General features: G+C 40.8%; 1 protein-coding gene across 1 annotated transcript in view; it reads right to left on the bottom strand.

Annotated features, from left to right (window-relative positions):
• The window catches only part of BCKDHB (branched chain keto acid dehydrogenase E1 subunit beta), a 179,760-nt gene that overhangs the window by 88,747 nt on the left and 64,130 nt on the right, over positions 1 to 26,883 (bottom strand). The window contains exons 5-8 of the mRNA XM_083177148.1: positions 19,607 to 19,762; positions 17,742 to 17,850; positions 8,989 to 9,086; positions 3,468 to 3,578 (exon numbers count right to left, since the gene is read on the bottom strand). Coding sequence (XP_083033274.1) covers positions 3,468 to 3,578; positions 8,989 to 9,086; positions 17,742 to 17,850; positions 19,607 to 19,762 — 474 coding nt within the window. The remainder of the gene's footprint in view (positions 1 to 3,467; positions 3,579 to 8,988; positions 9,087 to 17,741; positions 17,851 to 19,606; positions 19,763 to 26,883) is intronic.

Below are 26,883 nucleotides of genomic sequence, written 5' to 3' on the forward strand. Positions count from 1 at the left end.
TGCAAACTTTTAGAATCTCCTCTCCGGGAGAAGCCCAGAGAGGTGACTTTCAGCAGCAGCTCAGGGGTGGGGCTTACGCGGGGCGTCATTAAGCCCCGTCCCCAGGATGTAAAATAGCCGAATTCATGGATCTCTTTGGAGGGGGCGGGGCTAAAATGGTGCGATTGTGACATTTTAGCTGAGCCCCCTCCTCTGAGACCCACGGATTGCGGCACTTAAATGCCGAGATCAGGGGAAGATGGCCGCGATCTGGGGGTCCCCCTGAATACGGGAGGGTTGCCCACCTTTCCAGGGGGCCAGGAGGGGGACCAGCTTTTCGGGAGACTCCCTGCCATTCCGGGAGGGTAGGCAATCCTGGGAGGGAGCACGTTTTTTGTAGGTAAGGGATTTGTTAGTGAGAAAAATAGGGATGTTTGTGAGCAGTAAGTGATTTGCTAATGAAAAAAAGTTGAAAAAGGTTGGGATCACTAAGATTCACTACCAATACCAGCTTTAAACTGGATTTGAGAGGAGCGCTGTAGCATACTTGCTCCCCGTGCCGCTGCACTATGCTAGACCCGTGTTCCTCCTAAGTAGCCTTGTGGTAAAGTGAAGGACAAGTTCCTTTCATTCTTAGCAGCGAAGGGGTTTGATAAAATTATGTAACAAGGAATTATTATATCATATTCATCAATAATTTTACATACTTTCATAAACCCCTGCTTATGGGACTTTAGTTATTGGGACCCCAGTATTTCTATTGCTTGTCTATTACCTACTCACGCTAGATACATTTAATTAGCTAAATCTTGCATATTTAAAAAAAGAATTAAATAAAAATACATTGAAGAGCATATAATTTGCCACTATGATATACAGTATTACTGTATGTACTGTAGGGATGAGTTTAACATTGCGACTAGCAAACTCAAGTCCAGCAAGGGAATCCCAACATCGATGAGGATGCAGACTCCAGAATCTCTAATTCCGACTTCCCGATCATAAGTATTTCAGGGGCAAAAGTTAGGTTAAGCCACTAGGGGTGTAATAGTGGTTAATTAGGGTAAGGTTGTGGGGAGGGAGGTTTAGGCACTTAGAAAAAGGGTTTATGCTGTGGGGTTGGAGGACAGGTTTAGGCTTCAGGGTAGAAAGGTTGGAACTAGACTAGGTATAGGCTGAGGAGGGGAGGCTTAGGCTGCGGGCATAAGGTAAGTATACTTACCAGGCACCTGTCAGGATTCCCTGCATCGGAATTCTGTCCACCGGCATCCTTACCGCCGGTCATCAGTATGTATTCTCTACTGTATTTAGACATAGATGGCTATCTATAGTATGAATGTATAGCAGAATTCACTATGAACCATATATATGGATGTACTTTATATCCCATGGCAAGGATCTCTGCATGTGACTAGTACAGTATATAGCAGTAAACATGTCCAAATACAAAAGATAATTAAGAGCAAAAAACAAATACAATTTATGATTTAAAAATAGAAAAAGTACCTTTGTGAGTGGTTAACGAAATTATTATTACATGTTTATTAGCATATTTGCCTTGCTATAAGCTTGTATTTTTTACGAAACAACAGAAAAGTCATACAGCATTTAATTTTTTTCTACCAAAGTGGCCTATAGCAGTTTTCCATGAAAAAAAAATTATTTAAAAAAAACGCTCTTGACATTGTTACTTAGGAATTATCTGATACTTAACTGAATGTTGAACTTTTCTAATGGCCAAGAGCTTTGTGGCAGATGGCGGAGTTTACAACTTTAGTTAATCATAAAGCAGCTTATAAAGTCCAAATATATTAGCTGGTAAAGTCTTTCTCTAATCACAAAAATAAATCTACAAGTGAAATCTAATAAAAACACAAAAAAGGCATTGGAGATATGCCAGTCACAGCCAACACCCGCTAAACACTTATCCAACAATGTAAAGATGAAAAACAAGATATTTGAAGGCACAAACAACTGAATTCAATCATAAAACAGAGAAGCAAAAACCTTAAATAGAAAAATAAAATTAATGAGGCACAACCAAAAGTTTAAATAGAAAATAGACAAAAAACATATGCAGTGTTTTAGGTTTTTTTTTTTTTTGTTTTTTTTTTAAAGAAAACCTGTTCGAATGGCTATAACATGGGTCCTCAAACTGCGGCCCTCCAGATGTTGTGAAACTACAAATCCCAGCATGCCTTGCCACAGTTTTAACACTCCCTTATAGCAAAATTGTGGCAAGGCATGCTGGGATTTGTAGTTTCACAAAATCTGGAAGGCCGCAGTTTGAGGACCCATGGGCTATAACATGAACAAAGACAAATCAAAGCAACCTGAAGGAGAAAACCGCAATAAACTAACATATGTACAGAATTTCTGCACATCATTTTTAGATTTTGTATGCTAATAAAATGTAGCAATCAAATATTACAAAAACAAAAACAAAATGTTATTAAAAGAAAAAGTACCACAAACTGCTAGCCATGAACTTTAAACAGAATCACTAGAAGTCATTGTGGTTCTGAAGATTGTAACCCTTAAGGGGTCGATTCATCTCAAGTACTCCTATCTTAAATTTTATAGTCGCTTGACCATTTTTAAGAGATGTCACCCATATATATGCCAATACTTAAAAAACAAAAATACTTTTATTTTGCTAGCAGCAATCTATAAGTCACCAGAGAATAGGATTTTCACTTATGTATGTTTTAGTGAAAAGTTAATTGTATAAGTATAATTGTTCTCTGCAAGTCTACATTTTTGGCCACACATTGATAATTAGACTTTTTAATAAAATATCAGGTTTCACTGTTATGTTAAGACATATACATTAGCAATTTGTTGCAAAAGAAAAGGACTTCACAAAAAAACACGAGTCCTAATCTTCGATATGTTCATCCATAAATACTAACACAATAAGCCAAAATATGCATTGTTAAGATGGATTCATTCTAAAACACAGTCTAGCACAGAGGTGGCCAGAAGGTCGATTGCGATCTACCGGTCGATCGCAGGCCTTCCGCAGGTAGATCGTGATCGGTAGTTATAGTTTTATAGTTTAACAGTCCCCGTTAAAATAGTCTGCTGATAGTCTGGGACAGAAGTCTCTCAGTGCTTCAGCGTTCCCAGTAGTGCACTTCGCGGGTGCACGGGTGACGTCACCGCGCACCGACGCATTGGCACAGTGCAGGACTGAAAATGCTGAAGAAGGCGGGTGAGAATGTCGACATTCGGGGTAAAAAAACAGTGAAAAAACCCGTCGACCTAGACACCTGTCGACCCAACGGTGTCGACCTAAGTGTGGTCGATAAAATGATCCACACCGTCACACATCTTCACAATACATACAACATAAGGCAACCGTTTTAGATTTGAATTGGACATATAAGGGGCTATCCTGATTATTTTAATGTGGCTTTAAATCCTTACTACAGTATCCATTTCTAAGTACTTAATTACACCAATATTCTGAGTATCGTAATGCTCACCTTACAGACTGTTTCAACATCCCATGGCAAAATAGTTCTCAAGTCGATCACTTCACAGGACAAGCCAAGTTTTTCTTGGGCAATAGATGCAACTTCACGAATTACATGGACCTAAAAGAAAGAAATGCATAATGTCAGCAAGATCAAGTAAATGTATAGTAATAAATCATTTCCAAATGCTAAAATCTCCTGACAGAACAACAAAGATAAACTAAATCCAAAGAATGGAAAGAGAACAAGTATCCAGCTTTTCCTTTTTTGTCAGCTTTCCACAACTTTGATTTAGCCATGTTTTCGAAAACCTTGGCCAAAGCTGGAGTTAATGGCTGCTTCAAAGTTCTAAAATGTGGAAATGTGTCAAGACCTTTCTTGTAGAACATATATTTTTTACATAAAAATATTTTTATTTTACGATTGTGGATTATGCACTTTTACACAATAACAAGAAAAATCTTATCCATTCTTAAAAAGTATTCATCATCAAAACAGAAAAAAATGAATGGTCATGAATTTATACAAGATATCTGTAGTTACAACCTTTTTATTACAATAAATGTTAAGAAAATGAAACAAATATATCAAATGCACAGGTACCTCCTAGACCAGCAGAGGTGTAAGTGGGGAGGAATGGGGGGTGGGTGCGAACAGCATTTGGGGAAAAAAGAAGCGTGTTGCCCGTTTCCTGGCCGTAGTGAGGCCAAGGAGTGCGTCATGTCCACAGTTTCCTTGGTCTTGCAATGCCCCCTGCCACTACAAGCCAGCATATGTTCAGACTAATGATCACACGGGTGTACACATGGTGTGATTGCCTTGCTATTTGATCCCTATAGGATCGGGATCAAATTGCACGGCAAGCAAAGCAAATTCAATTTTGACTATATAGTACAGATCTGAACTATATAGGCATAATGGGGAAGATGTATTAAGCCTTAACAAGAGATAAATCCAAGGGTGATAAGGAGAGATAAACGTCCAGCCAATCTGACTTTTTTCAAACACAGGCTGTACGATGGCAGTAAGCAGCTGATTGGCTGGATATTTATCTCTCCTTATCACCCTTGGATTTATCTCTTGTTAAAGCTTAATACATCTTCCCCAATATGGCATATGTGTAATGGGTATCACATGTGTCAAATAATGTGTAATGGGCATCATGGTGTGGCATAATGTGTAATGGGCATCACAGTGTGAGATGTAGTGGGCATCACGGTGTGATGTGTAACGGGCCTCACGGTGTGAGGCACAATATCACAGTGTAAGGCACAATGTGTAATGGGCATTATGTTGTGTGGCATAATGTGTAATGGGCATTACGGTGTGTGGTGTAATGTGCATTACAGTATATGGCGTAATGTGTAATGGGCATTACAGTGTGTGGTGTAATGGGCATTACAGTGTGTGGCGTAATGTGTAATGGGCATTACAGTGTGTGGCGTAATGTGTAATGGGCATTACAGTGTGTGACACTGTGTAATGGGCATTACAGTGTTTGGTATAATGTGTATTGCACATTACGGTTTGTGGCATAACGTGTAATGGGCATTATGGCATGTAGTATACTATGTAATGGGTGTGTGACATGTATTAGGCATTACAGTCCCTATTTTACAGAAATCTCTTAAGCCCTGGTATATGTAATAGGCATTACGTTGTGTGGCATTATGTGGAATGGGCATTACTGTGGTTGGTATTGTGTGATGGGCATTATGGTGTGTGGCATTATGTGTAATGGGCATTACCGTGCGTGGCATTATGTGTAATGGGCATTACAGTGTACATTTTTACACCGTGCCTTCGGCGCGCACTGTCCCCGTTTCTAGTTTGTGTGGAGGGAATGATTCATTCTGAAGTGCATATACATAAATAAGTCACCTTCTATTTAGTTTGCATTGATGCCCAGTAGGCGGTGATGAACATGCCCCTCAAACGGTGCAATCCCAAAGGAAATGGGCTGCGCACGCCTATGCATACCATGCAACCAAGTCTGCTCCTCAGCGATTCAAGAGGAGAGCGGTTTTGCACAGGTCAGTGTCTGTGACTGCCAACATCACTGCACAATATAATGGTTGTGTGAGTGGCTCAAATTGAAATATTTTGGGGGAATCGTTGGGGTGCTCTGGGGGTGGGATCAATTCTATTTATTGTCATAGGAAAGTGGGGGCAATAATAAAATGGGGATCTATGAACACTAGGGAGGGGGTTAATAGACAACCCTACGGATATTTGTTCATTAAAGTAGTAAATGAAAAAATTAAAGAAAACTTAGTTACATTAACCAATATCAATGGTAAAAGCTTCACAGAGGATAAAGGAAAAGCAGAACTGTTAAATGAGTTTTTCTCATCAGTGTTTACTAGGGAAGAGCAGACAGAGAAGCATACAGGTACCACAAATGGGACGAGCAAGACAGATCTTAACTTCGATTTCACGACAGATGAGATAAAAGCGCGGCTCAGCAAAATCAAAATAAACAAATCACCAGGCCCAGATTGGATTCATCCTAGGGTACTAATGGAATTAAGGGAGGAAATAGCGACCCCTCTGTATCACGTTTTTGAGAACTCACTTTCATCGGGTAGGGTACCAAAGGACTGGAGAATAGCAGAGGTAGTACCAATATTCAAAACAGGAAAAAGGGATGATCCAGCTAATTACAGACCTGTGAGCTTAACATCAATAGTGGGTAAATTATTTGAGGGATTTTTAAGGGATGGTATTCTTAAATATTTATATCTTCATAACTTAATTAGTATTAACCAGCATGGGTTTGTGAAAAATCGCTCATGCCAAAGATAGTATTCTATGAGGATGTCAGCAAAAACCTTGATAATGGAAATGATGTAGACATGGTCTTCCTGGATTTTGCTAAGGCTTTTGATACAGTGCCACATAAGAGGTTGATAAATAAAATGGAGGAACTTGGACTAGGGGTAATAATTTGTAGATGGGTAGGGAACTGGCTGTGTAATAGAGAACAGAGAGAGGTTGTGTTCGGCGCAGTATCAAATAGGATACCAATATTAAGTGGAGTGCCACAGGGGTCGGTACTAGGGCCCATTTTATTTAACATATTTATTAACAATATTGGTGTGGAAATACTCAGCAATGTATCCATCTTTGCAGATGACACAAAACTGAGCAGAGTAATTAGATCAACCGAGGATACTGTATCTCTACGCTTCAAAGCGATCTTAATAAGTTAGATGAGTGGGCAAAAAAGTGGAAAATGAGGTTCAATGTGGATAAATACAAGGTTATGCATCTTGAAAACATAACCAATGTGCTAGCTATAACCTAAACGGGGAGGCATTGGGTAACTCAGAAATTGAAAAGGACCTAGGGGTCAAAATTGATAAACTGGGGTGTAGTGCTCAATGTCACATAGCAACTAATTAGGCCAACCAGATACTAGCAAGTATAAAAAGGGGCATGGAAACTAGGGACTCGAAAGTAATTATGCCACTGTACAAAGCATTGGTTAGACCACATCTGGAATACAGAGTACAATTCTGGGCCCCACACTATAAAAAGGACATCATAGAACTGGAAAAAATCCAAAGAAGAGCAACAAAGCTAATAAAGGGAATGGAGAATTTAAGCTATGAGGACAGATTGAACAAATTGGGATTGTTTAAGCTAGAGAAGAGACGCTTAAGGGGGGACATGCTGAACATGTACAAATATATCAGGGGACAATATAAGGAATTGTCAGGCACCCTTCTTACTGTAAGGAAGGATTCCAGGACACGTGGGCATGAGTTTAGATTAGAGGAAAGAAGATTTTGTTCCCTTGGAAGGAAACTTTTTTAAGGTCAGGGCAGCAAAACTGTGGAACTCTTCTGGGTGAGGTGGTGTCGGCAGACACATTAAATATGTTTAAAATAAGATTGGACAAACATCTATTGGTTAAAAACAATCCAGGGGTACTAATCATAATCTGTCTTTAAAGACATCAGAAAGCACTTAGTATAACTATGGGATAAGATAATAGATTATACTCACTAAAACCAAGGTTGAACTTGACGGACGCAAGTCTTTATTCAGCCTTAACTACTATGTAATTATGTAATGCAGCTGGTTTTGGCCAGGGACTTAATGAGAGGTGTGAAAAATGTCTGAAAACTGCAAACTTTGAAATGGAGTAGGAAAGGCAAGGAGATGGGTAGAGAAAAGACCAAAACAAATTTTATAGAGGTTACATTCAGGTACAAAAGGACAGAAACTGAGAAGTCAGAGGAGGAGATGTAAAGTTGGATTTTATCAGAATACACAGTAGGAGTAAGCAAGAGGAGCAAGATTAGAAACTTGGGGAACATAAACAGAAATGGGAAGAAGAGAGAAGGTAAATGTGTAAGACAAAGATTGTATGAAATACATAAACTAAACACTAGATGAGTTCTACAAAATGTACCCTTTTAGAAAAATAAATAAAGCTGCTAAACAAAACCGAAGGCAATGACACCTGATTTGACACAATTGAGGGGCTCAGTGGAAAAGAGGTGCATGCCATATTTACATGAATTTTTGGTGCCTCATGTAGCTTCTGCCATCTAGCACCTACTGAACTAACTTCTAACCTAGTGGCATTTGCCTATTTCTCACCAGCAGTAAAATAGAAACCCCTGGTAATATATTATAAAATACTGTAACAGTCTTTTATCGTGGCAGGAAAGGCGTTTAAGAAAAGACAGGGAACACATGGACCATGTATGCTACTTGCCTCAGCAGTGTTCGGTTACTATACTACAAGAGATCTTATTGGTAGTACAATACACAGGGTAACCATATTGTAATATACTGGTGTAGTCGCAATACAGTCATTCGTGCAAGTTTGGCATGCCAAGTTTCGCCTGTGACATGGAAACGCCACACTGTGATGTAACCGATCAATGTTTTTCTATGAGCCACGAGAGCAAATGATACCCACGCGCATGTTGAGAGGATAATGCCAATCGACATATGGCGCTATCGTTCTACAACTATGAGCATGGATACATCTGTATTTGCTTTTCACAAATAAAACGATTAAACAACATTTGGAAAATTAGATTTGAGAAAGGCTAATTTAATGAAAACATGTTTATATAACTCTAAAATCCAGGTATAGGGTGGTATTCAATGTGAGGGTCACGGCAGTCTAGCTTGCTCGACAGCTTTGACCCAGTCCCGTTATCGGTTAGCTCAACCGAGAACATGCAGGCGGGATTCAATGTCCCGCCTGCTGGGGAGCGAGAAGGGGGCATGGCCACGACTTGCAGCAGCCGGCAGCTTGTCACTTCCCGGCCGTTCCCGGCAGAACGAGCCTGAACGCTTGTGATGTCGGGCTCGTTCTGCCAAGAAACCCTGCTCAATGCTGTCAGGGAAGATAGCATTGAATAGGGCCCGGCGAGCATCTCCCCAATGGGAGATGCTCGCCGGTGATTGAATATCCCCCATAGAATGTGTGCAACAGAAAAACTTAATGTGGGCCACATACTCTTTTGAAGGAAAAAAAAAACTTAGAAACTGCAAACATACTAACCTGAGTACCCCAGGAGACTAGCGTTACATCATTTCCTTCTTGAATCACCTCAGCCTGAGACAAGGGGATGTAATATGGTTCCACAGGAACTTGCTCAACTAGAACATAGTAAACAAAAATAAGAATTAAAGCATGCTGAGATTTTAGGTTTTATGTATGATGTAACAAGATGTAATATAAGAATAAACCTGTACAACAGTTGCCATATTGTCATGCTCATTGTTTTCCTTTTCATATCATAAGGAACTTTTGCCAAACCTGTACATTGGTGGCACTATGAAATAAATATAAAAGCCATACAAATGTGTTTTTTTACAGAAATCAACATATACATAGGAACTTTAAATTACGATGCAGAATACCCCACCTCTCTCCCAAAACCATTATTTCCCACAAAAATGTCAAACACTCTCTCCTCATTCCTGAAAACACCATTTTACCAGACAAAGTGGACCAGATGCACTAAATGCATGATCACAGCCTGTAATCTACCAGTCAGGAGACTGTAAAGCTGGCCATACATCAGAAAGATCGATCTTAATATCGATTGCGCTCATGATTGTGTACAATTTCCCTTGAAATCCCTGGCAGTCCTTGGTGGTTTTTGGCCACACAATCTACTCACAATCCATCATACAATCAGTCATACAATCCATCTGCTGCATGATTGTGTACACAAGATGTGCACACAATCTGCATACAATCAGTCATACAATCCATCTGCTGATTGATTGTATGATTGTGTACACAAGATGTGCACACAATCTGCATACAATCCATCTTACAATCAATTGAGATTGTATGATTGGGTACACTAACTTTCTGATGTATGGCCACCTTAACAGGGGTAGTTGTATGAAGCAGTGATAAGGGAGGAGAAGTGATAAAATGCCCGGTACTATATCACTGACCAATCATCTCCTAATGGTCTCTTTTTAAACCCAGCCTGTAACTTAAGGCCCCCATACATTAGGCCGACTTGTCCTAGGGACAAGTCGGACCCAATTTACCTGCGAGCCGCCCGGCAGCTCCCCGGGAGGCTCACATACAATTTGGCACTTGATGTGCCATTTTTACATGGGATAAATCGCATGCGATTTATCCCATGTAAAAAAAACCCCGTGGAGCTACAGGGCAGTGAGCAGTAGTGGGGGCGGGCAGCGGCAGTAGTGGGGACGGGCAGCGGTGGTGGGGGCGGCCAGCGGCGGTAGTGGGGGCGGGCAGCGGCGGCGGGGACGGGCGGCGTTTGCGGTGAGCGCAGTGTACTTACACATAGCAGCAGCGGCGGGGACGGGACGCGCAGTGGCGGCTATTATATTTTTAAAATACTTGTCAAATGACCGGCCGCTCTCTGATTGGCTGATAGCTCTCCGGCCAATCAGAGAGCGGCCGGTCATTTGACAAGTATTTTAAAAATATAATAGCCGCCACTGCGCGTCCCGTCCCCGCCGCTGCTGCTATGTGTAAGTACACTGCGCTCACCGCACACGCCGCCCGCCCCCACCACTGCTGCCGCTGGCCGTCCCCACCACCGCTGCCGCTGGCCGTCCCCACCACCGCTGCCGCTGGCCGCCCCCACCACCGCTGCCGCTGGCCGCCCCCACCACCGCTGCCGCTGGCCGCCCCCACTACTCCCCTGGTGTCTGTATGCATATGCCTGTCAGGTGGCAGGCATATGCATACAGGGAGGTCGGACGTGATCGTATGTACAGACCGTCCGACCTCCCTGATCCGGTCCGATGCGCACGGGACCGCGCATCGGATCGGATCAAATGTCACATACCTACGATTTTGGGCCGATTTCATCCGATTATCGGCACAAAGTGCCGAAATCGGATGAAATCGTCCCAAAATCGCATAGTGTATGGGGGCCTTTAGTCAGTAGCTGATTGGCCATTGATAAAGTACTTTATCACTACTTCCTACATATACACCTGTGTGTGTTTGACTGGTACAGTACTTTATCAGTTTCCCTTTTTTCTAACTCCAAGGCAAATAGGTAAATCCTATTGCTTGTTCAATCTCATGCCTAACTGCCTAATCCAATTCAGTAACTGGCATAGGCTGTAGTTTGGGGACCCAAAATCTAACTTCTGTATACCAAAAAACTGAAATACAACAGGTTACTAGTGCTACGCAAGGACTAATTACATAATTTAGAGCTTCTCATCGCCAGTCCTCAAGTACTGTACAGTCACTTATCAAATCTCTCCTAATAGCTCCAGGGCCAGAGTGGCCCACAGGGGAACAGGGGAAACCACGGGCGGGTACCATTGCCTGTGTGCCCACCTCTTTATCGAAGGATCAAGTAACAGGATAACACATTATATATATGTTACCATATAATGCACAAGGCTATGGTGTATTTTCTACAGTGCATTGCTGTTATTGATCTGGTACACTAGCATGCATTGCATGCACTAACAGCATTTACTATTTATATATATTTATATGGGGCTCAGACTATGGACTCTCTAATAGTTAGCCAAACCTCTGTGGCATCTGGCTACACCCCCTCTGGATACTGCCCACACCATGCCCCAAACATTTTGACTTTATAAAACAATATACCAGAAAAAGGGGTGTGGCCTCACAGGGATGTCACGGCCGCAGGCCATATCCCTACTTTTCATCCCTACTGGGGCATGACCAGCACTGTGCAAGATGCTGGCCACGACCACAGCCCCTCTGCCTCTCTGAATAGATGCCGTGTGCATGCGCGCAGCATCTAATCCACACTCTGCATCTCTGGGCAGGGGGAACTCGCAACTGCCCCCACGATAGGCACTGCCGGTCTCGGGCAGGATACAGGACCGTCCCAAAAAAAGCATGACTGTTCCGCAAAAAGAGGACAGTTGGGAGGTATGCCTACATATTGGCCCCTACCAATGCAATCCCCCAATGGTCCCTTCATGCCACAGTCCGACACTTATAAGCCCCCATTTTCACCACCTTTCAATGCTGTGATTTCAATACTATTTAAAAAAAATAATCAAACAGCAGGGAATATGAGCAAAGTAGAGCTAGATTTAGTACATTGGGGCAGATGTATTAAGCCTTAACAAGAGTGATAAGGAGAGATAAACGTCCAGCCAATCAGCTCCTTACTGACTTTTTTCAAACACAGCCTGTAACATGGCAGTTAGCAGGTGATTGGCTGGACGTTTATCTCTCTTTATCACCTTTGCATTTATCTCTGGTTAAGCCTTAATACATCTGCCCCATTGTATAGAAAATGATTTTGATGGGAAAGCTGTAGCAGGAGTGTTACTGATGGTGACAGCATCCTTAAGGAATTGATAAATAGGGAGAATCTCTAAAAGCAGTGAAAGTGACAAATCTTCCTTATCCCTTTGACAAATAGACCAGTTGGTCATTTGCGTTCTTGCAATTGAATGTCACTGCTTCCCTTATCTAAATATCCGTTATCCAAATTATTACAAAAACTACAGTTACCGGGGGTGGGGGGAACTGTTGCTAAAAACCTACTGGGGACATCTGTAATTGTCACTACTGGGGCATACTTGCCTATTTTTGAAAACTAGTTCAGGGAGGTTTTATTTGGTAATAGAGTTTTGCAAAGCGCTCCATTGAGCGTGTGTGTTATGCTCCACCCAAAGGGCGTGTCTAGTTCCATATATAGACAGATTGTGAAAAGAGATTGTGAAATTGGCACCTAGAAGCGTGGGTGTGTAATTTAAAATGACTTATATCCAAATGTAGATGAGCCCCAAAGCAGTTAGTAAGAGTTAGTATACTTACTAAAGTGCTAGAAAATGGTGCTGATGAATCAAAGAAAATGTATATATCTCGCAGTCCTTTTTTCCCCAAAAAAATGTAACAGCTACATAATGTGGGCTAGGGGAAATGAGGGAGATTGCTAGACTAATGGAGGAGAGAGGGCGATTGATGCTATTTCAGGGAGTCTCCTGCAGAATGGAGGAGGGTAGGCAACTATGTACTGGGGACATCTGTAACTACTGGGGAAATGATATGCAACTGGCACTAAATATGTGCAAGAAAATAAGTCATTCAAAGTCAGTGCCTGAGATAGTAAGCAAACTTCGTTTCAGGTTTTAAAACCTTGTTTATTTATTATTCAAAGAAAATATATTTTGTGTGTATTTCAAGTGGCTGAGGTTTTATACAACATAAATTCAAGATACCTCATTTAAATATATAAATATTGCAAAGTACGGAATAATCTGTTATCCAAAATGCTTTTGGTCCCAAGCATTTTGGATAAGGGATACTCAACCTGTATAAATCTACAAATTCTTATACTTATAGTACTGTACATCATATTGCAAAACCACTGTCCTAACCTCCATAAGAGTTTCTATAAATGACAGCCCCTCTATATTGTCCACACAACTTTACAAATTGTCTCTTTCTACACCTACATCACACTTATCCCAGCCCGACTGCATACTCTCCAACTGTACCGATTTAGCCGGTACAGTACAGTTTTTTAATGGACTGTACCGGCTAAAAAACAAATGTACCTATTTTCTGCACCGGTGGCCATTCCTCTGACTCTGCAGGCGAATGCGCCGAGCTGCTATGGATGTGATTGGGCCCAGTGGGGGTAAATGTGTCCCAGTGCGGCTGTTCCCGGTCCCAGGGGTACCTTGCATGGCAACCAGCATTCAAGCGTCGCATGACATCAGCACACTGCCTGCGCGCCTGTTGATCTGACTGGTGCCACGGATTTGGTGCAGTCCCCCGCGAGTACCAGTGCTATGCTCCATAGCAGCCTCCAAGTCACACTTCCTCACAGGCACATCCTTCTCCCCATTCCCCGGATCACCCGTCAGAGGCAATGATCAGCCTGGGCCTGGTCTGCTCTGCGACAGTGGCTACCGGTTCCCTCACATCAACCAATGGCTGGGCGCCCACACTGCCTGCGCGCCCATTGATCTGACTCTTGCCACGGGATTTGAACAGAGCAGCTCAATGGGGTACAGTACAATTTTAAATTAATGTCCGTTCTGAGGTGGGAGCATGGCCACGAATATATGAGGTATTGCCACACCCCCTCTACATGTGACCACACACCCTATATCCGTGACCACGCCCCCTGTACCGATTTCCATGGCTAAAATGTTGGAGAGTATGCAACTGGATCATACAGCCCACCAAGGACCGCTACAATCAGGCAGGACCAATATGCGATATACCTTTGTATCAATGCTGGACTATTTCCTATAGATTAGAATCTTACTTAGTAGCACTCTCTTACCACTATAATATGGTTATCTTATTATAACCCAGCACAAAAATATGCCGATAAAAAACACAAAGGGATTTACTGTGGACTGCAAAATAATCCTTTGCTTTGTTAGATATAAAAAAAAAATACAACGAGATTTGATATAAATTTGTAATCTTGTGGAAAACATTTTTGAATGGATTTTATATGTAATGCAGAGTAACAGAGCTGAATTTGGTATCCTATTAGAAAACACACTTTGGTCTCTCAGATCTACCTTCATTTTCACCATAGCAACCACTGATGCAAGCTCTATTCATTCCTACATAACTTGCTGCTTGTCACATGTGATACAATAAACTCCACAGAAAAGGTCAAAACACATCATAGAAGGCTCTCCATTACACGTCTGAGCCAGAGAATGTCAAGGTGACTCATCTTTCCTCTGGATTCTTTATCATTATGTCCTTCGTGGCAGAAATGAAAATGCAAACAGCTCCCATTTAGAGAGCATCAGGGGCTATGAATAATGCAGTTACAGTGTGTGTGATGGAAGTTTCAGGTTTTTCATTTTCAAAGTTTGCCACAAGTTTGGAAGAATACAGTCTCTTAAGGAGTAAACAGATTGAGATCCTTATTTGTTATTGCTATATGAGGCAGCTATTAGAACACAGAGCATTCAGCAAGTGCAGCAGGGTGTTACGTTCAAATATGGGATTAAAGCACAAAATAACTGAAACTTCTCAAAGGATTGAAGTGGAGATCAGAGAGAATACTAGAAATAATTACAACCTAATCAGACCACCAACCACGAGGGACGGCATGTATAATGCCCTTCACAAGTCTTGTAAACACAGTATAAAATCCGTATTATTTCAGCACAGAATTACCTGTTATTTTACAAGTGTCTACCCATTGATTTATTTGTGTGCAGATCATGTCTATATAGCAGGGGTTCCCAATCTTTTTTAGAATCACGGCACCCTAGAGTAGCAGAATTTTTCCACGGCACCCGTAGGCCCAAAAATATATATATACAATTAAGTAGATTGTGTTTATATGTGATTCTTAGGATCAGTTCTATGGCAAAGGGCAGGATTTGCTTCTGATTGTACACATATCATATGATTGGCAGCCCCCAGCACTGGTTTTGTCCATGAATAATTGATCATAAATCATTTGAATTGGTCCAGGACCACCAACCCGCGGCACCCCTGCAAGTGTCCTGAGGCACCCCAGGGAGCCACGGCACACAGTTTGGGAACCACTGCTATATAGTGTTTCTTTACGTAAGGTTTCTTTTAATTATTTACAATGTTACATAGTATTATGTATGCATATGCACCCTTCGTCATTACAGAACATACGCATGGCACATTTTTTTAATCAACAAAAGGTGCTTGTGTGTCTAATTTTGCGAATAAGACAAATAGCTGCAAGAGAAAGACGCTCAGTACAGGTTGAGTATCCCTTAGCCAAAATGCTCGGGACCAGACAAATTTTGGATAACAGATTATTCTGTATTTCACAATATTTTTATTTTTCAATGATGTATCTTGAGGTATCAAACACATGAAGTACACACAAATATATTTTTTGGTAATTGTTTCCTAGCACGGCGCCAATCGCATACCATACTTAGTTGTGTGCGATGTGATGCGATGCGATATTCATGTTAAATTAACAGGAGTGCTTGTACAATGAAATATCGCAAAGCATTGCATGCCAGCAAATGCCATGCGATGCGATGCGATTTTTAATTGTACAAGCACCCTGATGGTTGCTTTCAATGTTAAATGCACCCCCATTGGCAACACCATCCCCACTATTAACGCTAACCCGAAGCGTGGCGAGCCCGCGAGGGGCGGCGGTACGCATCCTCCGACCTTTTCATGCCCCCACTATCCACGTTGGCGTGGAGTTGCGAGCGCAGCAAACCCCGCAAGGGGATGCAGAATATGAGCCCGAAGCGTGGTGTGCGCAGTGAGCCCCGCGAGGGGACGTGGAATACATGTAAAGTAATCCGTGTCCGCTCGCCACGCTTAGGGCTCGGTGGCTCGCCGCACTATCTGAAATTAACTACGCGCTGACGTGGATAGTGGGGGTATGAGAAGGTCGGAGGACTCATACCGCTGCGCTCGCAACGCTTCAGGTTGCCATTGATAGTGGGGGTGAAGTTGCCAAAGGGGGTGCATTTAACATTGAAAGCACCCATCAGGGTGCTTGTACAATTAAAAATCGAATCGCATGCCGCTATATTGCATGCGATTGTATAAGATGTACTACGATGAAAATATTGGGCGCCGTGCTAGTAAACAAGTACCTATTTTATTTGTGCATAAAACAAGGTTTCACAACATGAAACAAAGTTTGATTACTATCTCAGGCACTGAATTTGAATGTCAAGCAATCATTTTCTTGCACATATTTAGCGCCATTTACATATCATGTCCTCAGTAGTGCTTTTAATCAAAAATTTGGATAAGGGTTACTCAACCTGTACTATAGAGTCTCAGGAAGCTTACATGATAAACAGATGTATGTGGACACGTCTGTTAGAAATATCGGCAAACACTGGAATACCGGTAGAAATGGTGCAGCCCGGGCTGAAGGTAATAGTATTAAAATATTGAATGTAGAAAGTTAGCCATCTGTTTAAAATAGCTCCAACTTCTTCTTACTTGACAACATAGTATACTGTACAACAACGTGGGGGACGCATTATATTTAAAGTTGTAAAAATTGTAAAATCCGTTATTCTGTTTAGATCTGCTTTTATAGCGGCATTTTGTTTTTCGTGATAGAATGACTGTTCTTTCTTTCCTATTTCCTGGCATCCAAGAAAACAAAAAAAGTGTTGGCACTGCTAGTCACAATTATAGATTTAAAATGGATTTTAAAAATTTACTGGTACACACCAATTCCCAACACGACATGGCATGGCATGCCAATGGATTCCCCTTAGCGAAAATCTAGCTAAAGGATCCAAGATAGACTTCTAAGCTACAGCCCAAGTACATATATTAGAACCTTGTCAGACAAATGTTTTTACAAGGACAAAATTACTGACAAAGCCAGGTTTAAAAATGATACCAGGATTTACCATACTGGCAATAGCACACATTACTGACAGCTGCCCAGAAGATCACCATTAACTTTAAGTTATGAAAAGGTTATTAAAGAAACAAATGTGCTGTATTTATGCAATCATTGTAATTGACAGCAAGCATAACCATCAAAATTATATACAGATAAAACACATATTAAGGAGCCAGCAAAATAAAGGAAACAAACTGTATTTTAATATAAAACCAAAAATTAAATAAAAATGACTAATTCTGTAGAGAAAAAGCCAAGGAAAATAGGAAAAAGCCAGGCAACATCTTATGGCCAAAGCATACAAATACGGGTTTAACCTAAAACACTAGCAATAAATGGCAGACCGGCTGAGAGCAAAAGTACTTTGCCAAACTTTTTACATTGTACAGTCAAAACATAAATCCGTCATATAAATATACAAAGAAGTACCACGGTACATTACCTGCTGCTCTATACAGTATCTTCGGTTCAAAGAATATACATGGGTTTTTATCTTCAATGCAGGACAGCAGCAAACCTTTTGCTTGGATTGGACTTCTGGGTATTACCACCTGTAAAACCAACCAGAATTAAGACAGAAATAAAGATTATACGGCAACGATCAATCGTCTATTGTGGCCAATACTGCATTTATTATTTATCCAAGACAAGAAATATAAGCAAAAGATTTTCAATGGCCACAGATACGTAGCTTACAAATTCTATTTTAAGATGTAATTAAATAAAAAACAGTTCAGCTAATGCGGATTTCCTTATGTATCATACTGTACAAGGCATGCATGTAATGCGGTGCACTTAAATCATCTGTTGATCAGTGTGTTTTTATGTAAATTAATGTGAGAATATATTTGAATTAGGTTATATTATGTTGTAATTCTGATTGCTCTGCATACCTGACTTACACTGTTAAATAAACTAATTCCATCTCTACGCTTTTGTTACTGAAAATAAGAAGAGTAAAATATTATATGTCAGTTAACTTATTCCTAAATGAAAATTACTTGGTGGGACAATTTAGCAGTATTCGTGAAGAAATACTGACGATTACAGAATGCTAATAGTGCCAAACTGAAATGCTTATTGTAATTTGGACATAGTTGCCTACCCTCCTGCATTCTGCAGGAGACGCGCTGAAATGACAGCAATCTCCCTCTCTCCCTCAGTCTAGCAATCTCCCTCATTTTACCTAGCTCAAATTACACTTTTTGGGGGGGGGAAAAGGAATGAGAGACCGATACAGTTACATTGAATCATGAGCACCGCTTCCTAGCACTTTAGTAAGTATAGTAGCTCTTACTAAATTCTTTGGGGCTCATCTACATTTGTATACAAGTCATTTTAAAAGATTCCTCTCAGATGTAGCAGTACACCCCCAAGCTTCTAGGTGCCACGTTCACAATCTATTTTCACAATCTCTCCATATATGGAACTAGACATGCCCTTTGGGTGGAGCATGACACGCCCCCTCAAAGTAGTGCTGTGCAAAATTCTATTTCCAACTAAAATCTTCCTGAAACTAGTTTTCAAAAGTTATTAAGTATGAATCTGGGGTTCTCTACCCACGTATGCAATATTTCTAAATATCACATGATTTAATTAATAATCGAGTGCAGGGAGAGAGGAGCTTGTAGCAGCTTTGGCAAAATCTGATAAGTGGAAGCATACTGTTAATATTTCGTTTTTATTGTAATGCTTAGTTGTCCGGGGAGATTGATGCAGCTGCAGCTCTGAGTCAGACACAGTACACTGCAACAGCTCAAGTCAGGGTGGTGGGGGGAGGGAGCTTGAGAAAGATATAGTGAATTATATTGGCCCACATCGTTTAGTGTGTATGGGGGTTTACACTAATTTAAAGTCTATTTATATAAAATGTTCTATTACACTACTTCACTAATCTGATGATGCCACTATCATTTCTCACATCACACTACTTTGTTGATGAAAGCAGTAGTATAGTCACACAATTCATACACAGCAACACTGTATGACAAACACAGATATATGAATTATTAAATATAATGTTTTTATGATTAAAAAAATACAAGATAATTAAAAACACATTTGTGTAAAGTGCTGTAAAACCAGAAATGCCACACATGTTGCAGTAGGGAATTGCTTTGCTGCTATGCAAGTCAAATATTTATTTACTAGTAAGCCAACAGATGGTAGTGTTTCAGAGACACACAATCAGACACTATATATATATATATATATATATATATATATATATATATATATATATATATATATATATATATATATATATATACCCATACAATTAAATCTATATACCAGGACATATCATACCTTTATCCCAGGACAGTGAGCAAAAAAGGCCTCTGGACTTTGGGAATGATAAAGTGCACCATGACCAACACAACCCCATGGTGCTCTAATGGTCAGGCTGCCACAATTGAAAAGGTCACCAGATCGATATCGATATTTTGCGGCTTCATTGACAATCTGCAAAGAACAAATGTGATACTTCTGTTATTTGTTCAAATAGTATATTATCATTAAGAAAAAAAGGAATATACAGTATATATGACAAAATAGTCGCCATTAATTAGACTTTTTCGTTGGAGAATAGACGGAACTCATATTCTGTGTATTCAAACCTTTTCATTTTTTCTGATTTGTGTAAAGCAATCTGAAAATCCCAAATTATGTGGATCCGCGAATTTCAGGGCTCAGTACGGTATTTTTATATAAAAATTGCACCGTTACACTCATTACCTACGATACATGTTGTACATCTCGCTTCCTCCTGAACCCTCCCTACCCCACCCTATTAGGATAACTATTACTGTATAACTATTTCTGTCCATTATGCAGGTTTTCTCTTACCTTTCATATATAATACAATTATGCAAGTCCCCTATGCCTTCTGTTTATTCCACTGTCTAGTTCCTTTCAGTCTCAATCGCCATTGGTCTCCAACGGGTTCACCCATCTATACTGTAACGTGGTGGGTACGTGCGCGAAGTGGTGGGCCGAGCCCTCAGCCGGGACCGCTATTTAGAACGGCCACGGCGCAACCTACACTGACCTCCTTGGGCAAATGGGCGTAGTCTGCAGATAGCTAGGCTTCACCTATAATCGCCGTGTTGGAAGGAGCGAGTTAGGCCCGCTCCGACCCCGATGCAACCAGGTCTTACGTGATTACAAAATTACGGCGATCGTCAGAGGTAGTGCCAAAAAGAGATCTAACTAATGGGCGTTAACTGTACCCTGACTGACGGCCCGAGGCCAAGGATGGGGAGCGACCTAGTCACAGACACCAGATATAGATGAACCGGGGTGCCACCAAACATAAACACGCCAAAGCAAGGACTGAAAACACAATAATGGACAGTACCCCAAAACAGGCATACACCCGCAAACGTGGGCATCTTCGAACCTAGGAGAGACGGAATTAAGACAATAAAAAGAACCAAGGACAATAGGCAGCTTGCCCAGCCTAATAAAGAAAATAATAGAACCAGGCTCCACTGGAGCACTAACGTGACCAGACTGCGAACCCCAGCAGCACAGGATGAAGTAGTGCAGGCCGGAAACGATTGGCAGGACTGGACGGCAACACTGACCGTGACTGGACCAGGACCAGGACCGGACCGAACCAGTACGGGACCGGACAGGACCGAACCAGGACCAAGACAGGACCCAGGCAAATCCAGACCGGAACAAGACAGTACTGGACCAAGACGTGACCAGACAGGACCAAGACAGCAATGCAGCCACGACACACTGCAGGAAGCAATATCACTGGCAGGGCTGTACTGGGCCTGATCCCTTAAAAGGGATACACTGGCTAATCAGCCCCCTGAATCACTCATTTTCAGGTGGCCGAGCGCGCGCCACCCAGCATCCGCTGGTTGCACAGCAGCCGGGCAACGGGGCCTGTATCCATACAGCGTCCCCCTGCCGGACAGAAGTGTCGCGACCCGGCCGGGCGGAAGTACCCGGGTCGTCCTTTTCATGGCAACAGGACCCTGCTGATGTCAGCACTGCAGATATATACCATATTTGTGGAAATTTTGTTCCATCCCTTGGACCAGGTGTAAATATTTCTCGTGCTCCCTGGTAGAATTTACCAGGGCTGACCACATGGCCACCTTTGGTCCTTCCTTCACCATCTATTTTCTGGCGATGTATATTTTAGCCAGGGAACATAAATTGATTAAGAACAGTCTAGTGCTCCTATCTAATAATGTGTACTCCACCACAGTACAAACACACACTCTTGGGATGCAACTATATTTGGGATACCCATAGATGTCATCACTTCTATCACGGATTTAAAAAATTTGGCCACTTTTGGGCGAGACCATAATAAAGGCAAAAATGATCCACTATCAGCCAAACATTTTGGGCAGCTGGTATTGGCTGTACCTCCAAATTTAAACATGCGCTCAGGCATTATATATATCCTGAGCATTATATAAAGTTGGAACGGTTTAATCCTTTCTTGATTTGTTGCGTTTCATATACAGTATTAACTAGCGCTTCTTTCCAATCATCCCCTGTTATCTCTCCCATTTCCCTTTTACATTTAGTTTTTAATCCCACTAGACCATCATTATGTCATGTCTGGATAAGAACCCCATATAAAAAGAGAATACCTCATGTCCACTTGGGGATCTTCTAAGCAGTTTTTTAGTTAAAGAATCTTTCAAATTTAGTTTTTCTTTATCAAACTGGACCTCAAGGGCACGTCTTATCTAAAGATATCTAAACAGATAACTGTTGGCAAGGAAATATCCCATCTTTAAGGATTGGAATGTTCTAAAACTCTCGTTGTTTTACAACTACCCAATCTCGACTATGCCCTTTGTCCACCAGACCTGCCCACCTTGTAGCTCTCCTAGTTTCATCAAACATGGCATGTGCAATGGTGTCTCTGGGTCAACTCCTGGACTCCGCAGTAGTCCGTAAACGAATCTGCACATGGTGACAGCCTGTTTGACTATTGGGGCCATCTACAGGACATGTTACCAGACAGCAATATATGTAGGGGGAGTAAACCCCTGTGACAGTTGTCCTACCTGTGCTTCTACCAGGTCAATCTCATTCCCCCTTTTTATCCATCAGGCAGCGCCAGGCCACCCACACCTTTGCATCTAGATAAGGTGTCCAGTTTAAATCTAGCTATCTTATTACCCCACAGCAAAGAGGAAATAAAACCCTCATGTGTGAGGAACATTAGTCGAGGGAGATAGAGTAGGGAGTGCTATAGTACATATAACAGTTTTGGTTGAATAATCATTTTCGCGAGATTAACAAGTCCTGGCAAAGATAAGGGTAACCTTCCCCATGGTCCAATTTTAGATTTAATATAAATCGATTTGGGGCATTAAATTGAGGGGTCCAAATCTAGAAATGTCCCTGGAAACCTATATTCCCAGATTCTGAACTTCTTTCACCCATTTTAAGGGGTGGGTGCATTCTGGGCGAATACTTCTTAAAGAGAGTAAAAAGGATTTCCTCCAATTAATCCAAAGGCCTGAGATCTTTTCAAAGATGTTAATTACATTCAGAACCCCAGGCATTGCCTTGGAGTAGATGTACAAAAAATAACAAAACGTCATCAGAATAGAGGGCGAGACGATCTTCCCTTTCTACAGTTCTCAAGCCTTGGATCACTAAGCTGTCTCTTATTCAGCACGCTGAGGGCTCTATTGCAATTGTGAATAGACCCAGTGACAGATCCTTGCTGTGTACCCCTCTCAAACCTGAAACCAGGGGAGATATAGTTGTTAACCAATAACCTTGCCATGGGGGTCAAATATAGTAATTTCACCCAGTTAATAAATATGGGACCAATGCCAGCCCACTCCAAGGCTTCCCATAGGAACCCCTATTCGATGGTATCGAATTCCTTGGCTGCATTGAGTGAAATTACCACTGGTTACCCCTCCTCCACCTGTTGGGTCTGAAGGTGACCATATAATCTTCTTAAATTAGATGTTGTTGACCCCCCAGGCATAATGTCTGTTTGGTCTGAGTGCATGATTTCACTTATAGCCCTATTTTGTCTAGTAGATAAGACTTTAGCCAAAATCTTGACATCATTAGGTAATAGGGAAATGGGTCTATACAAGTCCATCGACCTGGGATCTTTGTCTTTTAAAAAAATTATTATTAAAGTTTCAGATGTAGAGACTTCCAGTACATTTTTCCCATATAGCTCATTGAATAAGTCAAGTAATTTCTGGGAAAAGAAATGTGCTATGGATTTTATACATTTCCAAGGGATACCGTCCATCCCTGGTGCCTTACCCCCAGGAGCTGCCAATATCACCTCTTCTATTTCCCGAAGAGTCTGTGGTGCATCTTGAATAAAATATCAAAGTTCGTCCGCATCTCCAACATGACCATAAAGGTTTATAAATCTGTTAACACATCTTTATGTTGACAGATTTGCATGGTGCAGCTCTTTGGGGCTATAGTTGGCCCTCATTAATATCAAATATTTGGGAGTGAATTTTCTCAAATATTTACATATTTTATAGAAAGGTAATGTATAAAAATTAATTATCAAGGCAACCGATGAACTTACCCAATGGCAACATATGCTTCAATAATTCTAATAGGGCATAAATGCAGGGAGATTTGAGCAAGAGATGTGTTCTGAGCAATTTAGCATGGGAGATTTCCCACAGTCTAGATCTCCCATACACACAGAGATTTGCACAAGAGATTTGTGTTGAGCAATTTAGTATAGGTGATTCGTGTTAAGGAAATAAAATAATGGGGGGGGTAATTACTGGAGGGTGGACGTAGATCACTACTAAATACACAGGTGAAATGCAGTCTTTTGCTAAGCGATCTGACCAGATATATACTGCATGCTTGAATGATCTAGATCGACAATAGCAAGTGTGGAGCTGCGCATCGCCGTTGCTATGGGGCATACACACTGAGCGATTTGTGCTCAATATCCAAGCCAAATCCCTTAGAAATGAAGCATATATCTCCCCATGTGTATGACCCATAAATAAAGGATCAACTTACTCTAGAATATTACTTTACCTAAGACTTTCTACACCTCGCAAGCCATTCCAATTTTATTAACCTTTACAATATTATCAGACCTTCAGTAATATTATCTGAATAGGAATATTTCTAAAATCAGTTTGCCCATCTTGCGACTTTCCAAATTAGAGGGTGGGGTAAATGTCCAAGATATTAAACTCAATAAATCAGGCTAATTTTTGCTGGTATATACATGATTGAATAGAACGTTATGGCCATTAGGCGATAATGGAGCATTTTCTATGGTTCATAAGCTCCATAAAATTTATTATTAAGAAAATAATATACATATTTCTATAATATATTACATTTACCAAGTTGTGACATCGCTATTTTAATATACAACAGATATGCACACATACATCTAGCCTTCTTTCCCATTAAACAGCTCTTCTAGTTGCGACATGTCATGCCGCAACTCTGTAGCGCTGGGTATCTTTTTTGCAACTTTTGCATTACAATGTATTTTATTCACAAAATGGAGCAAAGGGAAGCACAAACAGCTTATGCTGATTAAAATGATATGTGGCTTACCTTATGTGTGCGACCACGGCTGTATCTGAATGCGAAATGCTACAGCAGTGTTTTCCTGAAAAAACAGAAACTTGCCGCTACCGAGCCACCCAGAACTCATGAGTGTAACACGACTTGTAGTACAAGGAGTATAGATGTATGAGTACACATCTGTATAGTGTTAATAGTATATAATATATTATATTAGTATGGAGGTCATGGTATCAAATGATTAAAACTGAGTGTTCAAAATACATGTGGAACAGACACCGCAATGTCAAAGAGCAGAGGGTCTATTACGATGTAAAACATATTTTTACTGATTTTTACATAAACCTTGCCTGTAATATTGAACTGTTCTGAGAAGAGATTTACGTAAAGAAATATATTGAGCTTTGTATATGCCAAATTAAACACATCAATTTAGGTTGTGTGTCACGTACACAATATTTACATCTTTAAGGCACCTAAATGAGCACTCTGTCTTAGGTTCAAAAATATGGAAACAGTATAAAAATACCAAGCATTCCTAGTTTTAAAGAAGAGACCAGCTTTTGATCTCACTTTAAGCCTATACCCAGCCTCTAGCGTCATGGTTTTAATGTGGACAGTATTCCTCACTGGCTTCCAACTTCCATATATTTTACAGTAGGGTACACATGATTCTCATTACACATAAGCCCTAATGGATTTCATGACAAACATAGCTTAGTTGCTAGGGTTGATGCTTAGCAACTTATATTTAGTGAGTTATATAAGGTGTAGCTAGATTTCATTTTTTCGATAGTTGAAGATTTTAGCTAAAAAACATGCAACTTGGTAAAACTCCACATCCAGGCAAATAATACATAATACTTTTTGCTCATCCACATTGCTATTAAAGTACTGAAAAGACTGTCATGTAATCTGTATGGCTTACATTGTACAGTGTTAATGGTAGTCAAAACAAATTACTTTCACACCTGCTTCCCATGTAACCTTTTGTATAAAACATGTACACAGTAAAAATCTACTTCCCTGTCAATTAACTTAACACTCCTTTTTCCATGCGCGCAAGAGTGGAAGCTGAAGAGCTGCAAGGACTAAATTAAGATCCAATGGATCCATGAGAGGCACATAGAGAGGTAGCATATGTAAAATTCCTTACAAGAAGATATTTATCTTTGGAATAGAGGCTAATTCCTTTGCCCCCATAAAGAGCAAAGGCTAAACCGAGAATAAATATACAATTATGTGACAGATGGAACGAATAGTAAAAACTAGAGCTCTTACACTAAACCAGAAGAATTCCAGATTCTACGGTAGGTTTGTTTAAATTAAAAAATAAATCTCTCAGCATCAGGTGCAGAAAAAGCCTAGAAATAGCAGTTCTAACTGGTGGAAAATTTCCTAAAACCTCGGTACTGCTCTACATTACTGTATATCTTTACTAAATTAGTGATTAGGATCTCCAGAATCCCTACTTACACTTTCTAAAAAAAAAAAAATTAAACTCTAAAACAGAGGGACTCAAACGCAGTTCCTAACATACTCCAACAGTCCACTTTTTAAGAATAGCCATGCTTGGGCACAGATGGTATAAGCTACTTGTCTGAAGGCTATTAAAACCATTCCTACTTAAACATGGATACGATCTAAGACTTCTATTCACTATATGGACAAAAGTATCTGGCCACACGTGCTCATTGCTGAATGTAGGCGTTTCAAGCAGACCAGTTGCCACAGTCTCCTAGCCTTGCAGTTTTCATTTGCAAACTGTTGTGATACAAAATGGGTCATTATGAAGAGCTGTTACTTAAGGCGTGGTACAATAGGTTGCGTGAAATATCATCCCTGCCGGATATTATTTGGTCAACAGTAAGTGATAATATTAGAACATGGAAGCGATTAAGAACAGCAGCAACTCAGCTAAAAAACAGAAGACCATATAAAATAACAGTGTGGTGTAAACAACTAATAAGGTGCATGGCGCCTAAAAGTTGGCAATGCTCTGGTAATTCCATAGCTGAATATCCATTGATATTTTTGTAAGTACA

Source organism: Crinia signifera, chromosome 3 (assembly GCF_055691185.1).
Source record: "Crinia signifera chromosome 3, ASM5569118v1, whole genome shotgun sequence".
Taxonomy (NCBI): Eukaryota; Metazoa; Chordata; class Amphibia; order Anura; family Myobatrachidae; genus Crinia; species Crinia signifera.